The following is a 9,968-nucleotide window of genomic DNA, read 5'->3' as shown; positions in this document are numbered from 1 at the left end:
GGCTTGCTGGGAGGGATGGGTGCACGGCAGCGAGCAGGAGGAAGACTGGGGAGAGGAAGTTTGGCGAGATCCCTTGGGCTGGGGTTATGTAGGGAGCCTCGTGGGTGCCCCTGGCTTGCCTACTTGCTGCTGAAATTTCCAGCCCAGCCAAGAGATGCTCTGGCCATGGAGATGGCTGGGCTGTGGCTGATGGGTCGTGGTGAGGAGCGGGTTTTGGTGTGCTGCCAGCCATCCTCCCTGCTGCCTCCCCAGGAAGGGTTAATATAATAAAGTACTTGGTATGGGGAACAGGCTGAAGGGTCATGCTCCCATGTGCAGTTCACCCCCTTTAAGCAGTGGGGGAGCAGTAGTGGAAGAAGGATTGCCACCTCCTGGTTATTTGGTTTATCAGAAAATTGAAAACCAGAATGGATTACTCTGAAGCACTGTCAGGCCTGCAGGGACTCAGGGTGGGGAGGGCAGGTAGCAAGAAACAGAGATGCCAAGGGAAAAAAAATGATGTGCTGTCCCTGAGAGCTACCAACTCTTCCCAGAGATATGACAGCAGGTAGGGTGGGAGCAGTTGTTGAGGCCCTGGTTATGGGGGATGCTCCAGCGGGCTGATGAGAATGATGGAGGAAAAGGGGAGGCAAAGGGAGAAGGACCCCCAGCCCAGTGGTTCTGGTGTCCCAGCAAAACTGGGGCTGGGAGAGCTGGACTGTGGGTGAGCAGCACACAGAGGTCTGTTGCCACCTGGAAGCCAGGATCTGGCAACTTGTGGGGGACAGATGGACCCATGGTTCAGCTCTGAGTGAACCAAGCTCTGCCTGGTCCTTGCTCCTTGCAGACCATCCTTACCATGTGCCTGTTGTCTTCAGCTAGGAAAAGAGACTTCAGGGAAACAAATATTGAAGTTTAGTAAGAGCTCAGCAGCATCTCCATTGCTTTGCTCCAACCCAAGCAACCTCCAAACACCCCAGTCGCAGGAGACATCCTGTCATTCCCATGGGGGTGCAGGACAAATGAGCTGTGGGGGTCCCTGCAGGGACAAGGACACAGGTGCAGAGCTCAGGGGGCTCCCCAAGGGCTGCCCTGCAGCAAAGCCTGGGCAGGGGCGAGGAACAGGACAGGGGTGGGAGGCATCGTGGCTGCATGCAGGGAACAGCCTCTGCCCCAAGGATGGGGGAAGATAGCTGTGCCACAGTGCACAGAGCCAGGGGAGCAGCTGGGACTGTGCTGGGAGCCGGCTGCATGTGTGCGTGCTCAGCAGGGCAGCCAGAAAACAGGGGGAGGCAGATGAGGGAAGGAAGGGAGAGAGAAAGGATGGAGAATGAGAGAGATTTCCAGGAATTCTTCATCTCCTGATGCAATCTCTCAAGTGGGCTTTTGTTTAGACTCCTGGCGCCTCAGTGGTACAGCACAACCTGCCTCTGCACCAGCACGGGTCTGTCCCCTGCCTCGGGCATCCCCCAGGGAAAAAGCAGCCTGTGCTCCATCCAGAGGCAGGGACAGAAGTCTGTGCCCATCAGCTACTGTTTCTGGCTCTGCCACCCAGGAGCTGTGGCCTGTGACGTGCCAGCTCCCAGGCACTGTTGCCCACCCCAGCATCTGCCAAGCCAGCCCCACTGAGCCCTTGCCACCATTGCCCGGCTGCCATCCCTGCTGTCACCAGCCCTGTGACATAAACCCCTGGGTTTTAGCATGTCTCCATCCCCAGAGGGGATGAGCTTTCTTTGCCTTTGTCACTCCCATAGGAGTGCGCAGCACCTCTTCTCCCTCCCAGTTTTGGACACTATTTCCAGATCGTTGTTTTTTTTCCCCTTGCGTAATGTCTTGTTTACAGCCATTTACCCTCCAGCCCTTTGGCTTCAGTAGCTCCTCTCCTCTGCTGCAAGAGATGATGACCTGAGGAAAGTCACATCTCAGGGCAGCCCTGGACCCTTCCTGCCCTCTGCATGTTTGGTCTGCCAGCTCCTCTCTGTTTGCAGCCTGTTTGCTGCCCAGAGCAGAGGCAGGGCCAACTTAGGGCCACCAAGCCAGCCCAGAGCTTTGCTGGTCTTGTCCTATCATCCCTTGCCTGCTCTGAAATTTATTTGAGCATTGAGCGCTGCTACAGACCTGGACACGCAGCCCTTTGGGGCTGGCACTGGCATGCAGTGCTGCAGCGATGGCTCCGTTGGCATCCCTGTGGCCTTCCTCCCCCCCATCATTGTCACCCGGCAGGGACAGAGCCGGGCACAGATCCATCACTCCAGCACAGCGGGCCGCAGGCCAGGGAGGCCGTGGGCTGATTTTGCCTTTGCTGCCAGCCCATGCAAGAGGGGCAGGGTGTGCAGAGGCCAGGCACTCTCAAGGCTTTTGGGATCTTTGTGTCTTATTAAAATGGGGAGGAAAAATGTCTCCAGGGCTTTGGGGAATCAGTTCCCACTGTGTGAGTCACCCCCTTGGGCTGGTCCGAGCAGGCTGTCCCCACCTGCCACCCCTTTCCCCCTGGATGCCATCCCCTGCTGCTCTCCTTTGGCTTTATTTCACCAGCCAGTGGGGAAATGGGGTGCAGCATCCCCCCCAGCATGCAACTGGCACCCCGCAGCCGGAGGGTGCCCTGGAGCTGTGTGCCAGGGTGTGCGGTCCACGTGGGTGGCTCCCGAGCAGGGGCTGTGCTGGGTGCTCTGCCCCAGTGCCAGGCTGTGCCCAGTGGCCCTGGGGACATTTGCGCCCACCCGCGCACTGCCAACCATCTCTGGTTGCAGCCAGGCTCTCTTTGCTTCCCTCCACAACAGCGGTGAGGCAGAGCGTTCCCGTGGGCACTGAGCCTCCTGGGCGGGAGGGCACCAGTGGTACCTCAGTTTCCCCCTTGGGCTGTGGGAGGGAAGAGGGGTGAGCGGTGCTGCTCCTGTCTGCTGTGTGCTCTGGCATCAGGAGCGGGATTTGGGGGTGCAGGACCCCAGGGGCAGTGTCCTGAAGCTGGAGGCCACTGGATCCAGGCAGCTCCTCACAGCCCGGCCGCAGGTGCCGGGCTCAGCGGCGCAGCGAGCTGTGCAGGGCGGGAGCGGGGGACGCGGGGCTGGAGGAGGCAGGTCTCTCCAGGCCCCTTCTCCAAGATCCCTGTCCCGCCTGCTTGAATCCAGCCCCGCCGGAGGCTCTTCCAGCTCCATCCCGCCCGGCTCCCCCGAACGCCTCTGCGCACAGTGAGGATGGTGCTGGGGCAGGCTAAACCGGGGAGGGTCCCCGGGATGCTGGAGCCCTTCAGGGTGTCATCCCGGGGGGGGGGACCGGGTCCCCCACCCTCGGAAGGGATGAAGGGACCGACGCGCGTACCTGTCCCCACGGGTGCCTGCCCGTCCCGCGGGGTGGCAGTGCCCTCTGCCGTCGCACGGAGCGGCGGAGCGATGCGCAGCCGCCTCCCCCCTTACTCCGACACCCTCCCCGCAGGCACAGCCCCCCGGTGTCACCCCCTTACTCCGACACCCTCCCCGCAGGCACAGCCCCCCGGTGTCACCCCCTTACTCCGACACCCTCCCCGCCGCCTCCTCCCCGCCTCCGGGGGCCAGGAGGGGCTGGAGAGCCCCGGCCCCCCCCCCCCGCAGCCGTCAGCCCTGCTTCTCCCCACGCAGGAGCGTGAGGCAGCGGCGGAGCCCGGCGCGGGGCCGGGGCGGGCAGCCGGGGCGGGCCGGGGCGGTGAGGAGGGGCCGCCCGCGGGATGCGGGCTCGGGGGCGGGAGCGGGCGCCCGTGGGCTCCGCCGGCTGCAGGCTGGGCTCGGACCGGTAAAGCAGGTGTTGGAGGAGAGGGGAGCCGCGGGTGGAGGGGAGCCGCGGGTGGAGGGGGGCCACGCAGCCCTGCCACGCGTCCGTGGGACGCAGGAACGCGTGAGTGCGTGTGTGTGCGCGTCTGTGTGTACATGCGTGTGTGTGCATGCGTGTATGTGCGTGCATGCGTGTGTGTGTGCGCGTGTCTGTGTGCCTGCATGTGTGCATGCATGTGTGTGCGCGACTGTGTGCATGTTTGTGTGCATGCATGTGTGTGCGCACAGATCTGTGCGCGGCTACAGAGCAGGAGTGTTGCCCTGCAAGCGGGGAGTTATCAGCAGGACGGGGTGCCAGCACAGAGGACAGCCAGGAGTGCAGACAGACGGACAGACACTGGGCATGGGGAGGGAGCAGACCCCGGCGCGGAGTGAGGGGTGACGCTGCGAGCACAGCAACTTCCTCGCACCAAAGCGTGACAGGAGCCGGCTGGAGCCACCTGCTCCATGGGGAGTGATTCAGGTGACCCAGGGGTTGCACATTTGGAAGCAGGGACACCTCAGGAAGCCACTGGGTCCGTCTGCATCTGCCCCAGATGAGCCCGGATAACTGGGTGCTGCGCAGGCCCCCATGCCGGGCAGCGTCAGGACGGCAGTGGGGCCAGTCAATGCCTTACTCACCGCGGAGGCCACGCAAATGGCAAATCCCTGCGTTGCAAAGGCTGCTGGTGGGGCTGGAGACAGCCACAATGCCCTCCCCCAGGACCCTCTGAGAGTCAATGGAATTTATTACTTTAACGTATTTCATCTCTCTCTCTTTCTGAAGAGCATCTATTCAGCAGTGCTGCTTTGCAAACGAGGAGCCAGCCCCCGGCAGGGGTAGTGTCTCAGCACCGGGCTTTGCTTGCCCGCCGTGGGAGGGGAAGCCCCCGGCAGCCCCCCAGCTCACCCGCCAGCCTCTCTGCTGAGGGAAGACGAGAGGGAGAAGGTGGATAAGGGCAGGCGGCTTCTCTGAGCTGAGCTCCAAGGGGAGAGCAGCGGCAGGATCTCATTAGCCTGCCTCTTAAGGCAGTGAAGTCTCCATCCCCTCCCACGCTCCCTCCCCAGCCCGACCCTGTCCGGCGCAGGGGTGGTGGGACCAGCCTTCGTCTGGAGTTTCTGACAAGCCGTAAGTCCTTCCTAGGGAGGAAGATCAATTTTTCCCCCTGGCTGTTTTATGGTCACCCTGTCAGCCCCTCTGCATGGCCGGTAGAGTTGGAGTCGGGATTGATTTTGGGGGTTGGTTTTGGGGCTGTATCCTGCTCTGCTTCAGGAGCAGGGAGAGGGGACAGCCCTGCTGAGATCCCCCCAGCGAGGGGGTGAAAGGGCCAAGGTGGGCTGGGGAGCTGCCAGGGCTGTTTGTGGACGGGAAATGGGGCAAGGAGTGCTTGGGAATGCTGGAGGGCGGTTTGGAGATTTTGGGTGGTTTCTCAAAGGAAAGGCTGTGACTGTGGCAGGATGGGCACGAGGGTGTGGAGCCATGGTGATCAGCATCTTCCTGGCACCCTGACACCAATGGGGAGAGGGGCAGAGGGAGCAGGGGCAGCGGAGGGGTTGGGAAAGCTTCCCGCAAACCTCGCCGTCTCTCCACAGCCATGAATCCCTACGTCAACTGCTCCGGCCCTGAGTTCCCCCTGTCCCAGCGAGACTTTCCCATGGAGCCCATCAGCCCTGATCTCTGCAACAGAACTTACCCGGAGACCTTCTTCGACCCCAAGGATGCCAACCTGACGGAGGAGCAGCTGCGGGATAAGTACCTGGGTCCTCGACGGTCCAGCTTCTTCGTCCCTGTCTGTGTCATCTACCTGCTGATCTTCGTGGTGGGGGCTCTGGGCAACACACTCACCTGCATTGTCATCCTCCGGCACCGGTTCATGAGGACGCCCACCAACTACTACCTGTTCAGCCTGGCTGTCTCCGACCTGCTGGTGCTCCTGCTGGGGATGCCGCTGGAGCTGTACGACATGTGGAGCAACTACCCCTTCCTGCTGGGCACCAGCGGCTGCTATTTCAAGACGCTGCTCTTTGAGGCTGTCTGCTTCGCCTCCATCCTCAATGTCACAGCCCTGAGCGTGGAGCGCTACATTGCAGTGGTGCATCCACTCAAGGCCAAGTACGTGGTGACCAGGAATCACGCCAAGAGGGTCATCGTCACCATCTGGGTCTTGTCAGTCGTCTGCTCCATCCCCAACACCAGCCTCCACGGGCTGCAGCCTCTCTACGTGCCCGGCCGAGGGCAGGTGCCCGATTCGGAGATCTGCACCCTGGTGAAGCCGCGCTTGACCTACAATCTCATCATCCAGATCACCACCATCGTCTTCTTCTTCCTGCCCATGGGGACCATCAGTGTCCTCTACCTGCTCATCGGCCTGCAGCTCAAGAAAGAAAAGATGCTGGAGGCCTTGGGAGCAAAGTCCGGCGGCGGCCGCGACTGCCACAATGCCCAGGGACAGAAGAAAGTCAAGAGGAGGCAGGTCACGAAGATGCTGTGTGAGTCTGATGCTGGGGGGTCTGATGCTGGGGATGGGCAGAGCCAGGGAGTATCTCCCAAGGCTGTGTTGGGAGAGTACTGGGGGGAAACTGAGGCACGGCCAGTCCAGAGCTGCTGGGTCATCCCAGAGGAAGGCTGCGGGGCTGGCTCATGGGGTGTCGGGGCAAAGGCAGATCTGGTGGCTCTGGTCCAGTGGTGGGGATTGCTCGTGTCAGCTCCCTCCTGGCCACAAGACCTCCCCTCCTCCAGGAAAGTGCTGGGTGAGAAAGGGAAAGGAGGTGGGATGGGATGCGGGAACCTGCCCCCATCCCCCACACCAGACCTTGTGTGCTGGTGGTGGTGCTGGGATTTCCCAGAGAGGGACCAGTTCCTACCCAGCCCTGCAGCTTCTGCGACCGACCTGGGGCAGTGATGCACTGACCCAAGGCTGGAGTGGAGCATTTCTCTGTCCCACCGCTCTGCACCCTTGCTGCACTCCCCAGCCCCATCCCCGCCGCCTCTGGCCCCCTTCCCAGCAGCAGGAGCTGGCTGCCCTTGGGTAGCTGTCTCTCCTCAGCACGCTGACCTCCGCGTGCTCCCAGCCCCGTGACGGCACTGCGATGGCGGGTTGCCCAGCCCAGTCCATTGGCGGGGCCAGGGCTGCTTCTCTGCCACGTCCCAGACAAGTGGTAACTGCTCTCCAGCTTCCCCCGGCACCAGGGCTGGGAGGGGGACAAAGGGGGACTTGTCCCCGCATGCCACAGAGACGCAGCATGGCACAGGTATGGTGCCACATCGTGTGGGTATGCATCAGCAGACCTGGGTTATAAAAAAAAATGAACAGAGCACAAGGAGAGGATGCAAATAGCTCTCGCTCCTTGGACTTGGCCGTGCCCCATGGGTTACCCAGTTAGCAGGGAGTGCTTTTGCTTTGCTGGCAGAGGTGGTAGGGTGCCCAGAGGCTGGATGCCCACAGAGGCATGCCCCAGCCATGCCGTGGGGCTGTCGTGGGGCTGGCTGGCTGCTGATGGGGAGCAGAGATGCGTGGCACAGCAGCACCTGGAGCAGCCCTGGCAGGAGATGGAGAGAGGGAGATCCTGCCCAGACGTCCAGCCCCTCCGTGGCAGGTCAACAAGGCATCGCGGGGGCCTTCCCCTCTCCCTCTTCCCCTCTCCCATGCTTTTTTGGTGTTCTTTCCTATGGCCAAAGCCAAAACAGGGCAGTGCTTGGCCAGGGACTGGAGGTCCCTGGAGGGGTGAGCCCTATGCCCCCAGTAACGCCAGCTCCTCGGCTCCCCACAGTCGTGCTGGTGGTGGTGTTCGGGATCTGCTGGGCTCCCTTCCACACCGACCGCCTCGTCTGGAGCTTCGTCTCCACCTGGACCAGCCACATGCTCCACATGTTCCAGTATGTCCACATCATCTCAGGCATCTTCTTCTACCTGAGCTCGGCCGCCAACCCCATCCTCTACAACCTGATGTCCACCCGCTTCCGGGAGATGTTCAAGGAGGTGATGTGCTATCCTGGCCACCGCCCACCACAGTCACGGAAATACTCACCCAGTGTCACCCATGCCACCACCCGCAGCACCGAGTGCGAGCCCATGCCCAGCGCCAATGGGTTGCCCCTCTCCGACGCCGAGGAGTACGAGCTGGAGGAGGTGGAGGGGGACCAGGCCACCATGCACGCAACATCCCTCTGCTGATGAGCAGGAGGACACATGGGGACCGGGACCAGCTTTCTCCACCATCAGCATCCATCTGACTGTGGCACCCATCCCATGGTGGGGAGCGGGGCAGGAGCGATGGAGGGGTCCCCGCCTCTCTGTGCCATCCCACTGGGATGTGAAGGCTGGTTTTCTCAGCAGCGCTGCTCTGGGGACACGGCAGCGGTGGCCATGCTGTGCCCTGGATGTGTTGCACCTGCTGTGCTCAGCACCGGGGCTGGCCAAGGCCAGAGCATCCTTCGTGGTGCGGGGACGGCTTGCTTCTATGTCAGGGATATGCCAGCAATCCCCAAAAACATCCCATCCCTCCTGGCCCAGCGGGGTGAGCCTGCAGGTGCAGGTGTCAGGGGTGTCAGGCACCCTGGGCTGTTTTGGGACACCGTGCTGGATGGGTGCCCCGAGAGGTGCTCGCACCCGGGCTGAGACCCACTGGGGGGGGAGAGGTTTGCACAGGATGGAGTGGGGAAAAAAAGGTCTGTGGGTGCCTTCTCCCTCGAGACCTCCCCAGGGGCACCTATGGCACCTACATGCCCCTGATTTTCTTGTGCATCCCTTCAGTGGTGCCAGCCAGTGTCCAGCTGCAGGGTGCCGGTACAGCTCCTTGCTCCCAGCCTTCCTCCCACCCCAGCCCCCGGAGGGCAAAGGAAGGAGCACGGTCGCTCCCTCCAGAGCTGGAGCCTGCGGGGGGAATACAGGACAAGGGGAGCCCCAGGCTGCCTGCAGCGCCGAGGCACAGCTCTGCGCCTTCAGCCGTACCCCACAGACGCGTCCCACTCTCTCCCCTCCAACGCACATCTGGCGGGTGCCACCCTCCTCTTCCTCAGCCCGCTGTGGACCCCTGCACCCCTGGGAAATGCGGGGAGCCCTCCTCCATCCCTGCCCTGCAACGGGCTGAGCCTCATGGAGAATTAAAAAAAGCTGTTGGCCTCATTTGTGCCCTGGTTGCGTCCCCCAGCTCTGCTCCCAGCACGGGACTGAACCCGGGCCATTCCCCTGGGGAGTGACAGGCAGGACATGTGCCAGGGTGATGGGCACCAGGGGTGTCCCACCGGCTCTGCCTGCGGGCTCTGCTGCCATGGCGGGTCTGCGGGGCTCGGCGGGCTCAGGGCACGGCACAGCAGGGAAGGTGTGAGCGGGATGCACGCACCGTTCCCCGTCTCCGGGATGCTCAGGCCGAGCTGCCGCTGGGGCCATTGCAGAGGGGGAGCTGCCTCCGGAGCAGTGGTGATCAATCTGTCCCCAGACACGCAGCTTGGGAAATGTCATGAAAATGCCAGGGAGCGTGGGCTGGCTGGTCGTGCTCCCCCAGGCTGGAAGGACCCATCGATTTACTGTCTGAGATCGATGCTGCTAACTTCCCGGTGTATGCCAGGTCCTCCCTCAGGATGAAATATCGAGGCTCTGAAATGCCACCTGAGGGGCTGTCCGAGCAGCTTGAGCTCTTGCCTCGCACAACTTCCCCAGCCTCAGTTCACCCCCAGCCAGCCGGGAGGCTCCCCTGGCTCGGCGTTCCGCAGCCGTGCCTCTGGGCAGTGCGGATGTGCCAGCGGGGCTCACCTGGGGACCCGAGCAGAAATACCGGAGGAGCAAGCCCCAAGCAGAGCACTGGCAGGGGCATCACTGCCTGCTGCTGCTCTGCTTCCAGCCCCTCCCAGGCACATCACATGGGACCACGGCCAGGCCGGCAACTGAGAACGGGTAGGATTTGGGGCTTGCAAACTCCCTCCTGCCCCCATCGACCCAGACCCTGGCTCGGTGGCAGTGTGGCCGGCTCCCCCCCCACTTCCCACCCCCACAGCGGGGTCTGTAGTGGGCAAAACCCTTCCTCGGTCCTTGTGGGGTCCTGCTCGGTGCTGCTGGGTGAGGGTGGGCATGGGGCTGCAGTAACTTTGCCCTTCAGGGTCCTGCTGGCTGCTCGCAGCCTTTCTCCGGAGGATCTCACTGTGGCCAAGGGCATCGAGATCCATCTATTTCCTTCTCTCTCCGGCTCCCATCCCTGATGGTCCTGGCA

At 62.5% G+C, this 9,968-nt stretch overlaps 1 protein-coding gene across 1 annotated transcript; it reads left to right on the top strand.

Annotated features, from left to right (window-relative positions):
* Window positions 1-5,356: 5,356 nt before the first annotated feature.
* On the top strand, window positions 5,357-7,936 carry NMUR1 (neuromedin U receptor 1). The gene is made up of 2 exons (XM_072868677.1): window positions 5,357-6,251; window positions 7,533-7,936. Exons 1-2 carry the CDS (start codon window positions 5,357-5,359, stop codon window positions 7,934-7,936), a joined length of 1,299 nt encoding a protein of 432 aa, XP_072724778.1.
* Window positions 7,937-9,968: the final 2,032 nt, after the last annotated feature.

The sequence above is a fragment of the Ciconia boyciana genome, chromosome 7 (genome assembly GCF_034638445.1).
Source record: "Ciconia boyciana chromosome 7, ASM3463844v1, whole genome shotgun sequence".
Lineage (NCBI taxonomy): Eukaryota > Metazoa > Chordata > Aves > Ciconiiformes > Ciconiidae > Ciconia > Ciconia boyciana.
The sequence above is the reverse complement of the archived record's forward strand: the minus strand, read 5'-3'. Positions and strand labels throughout refer to the sequence as shown.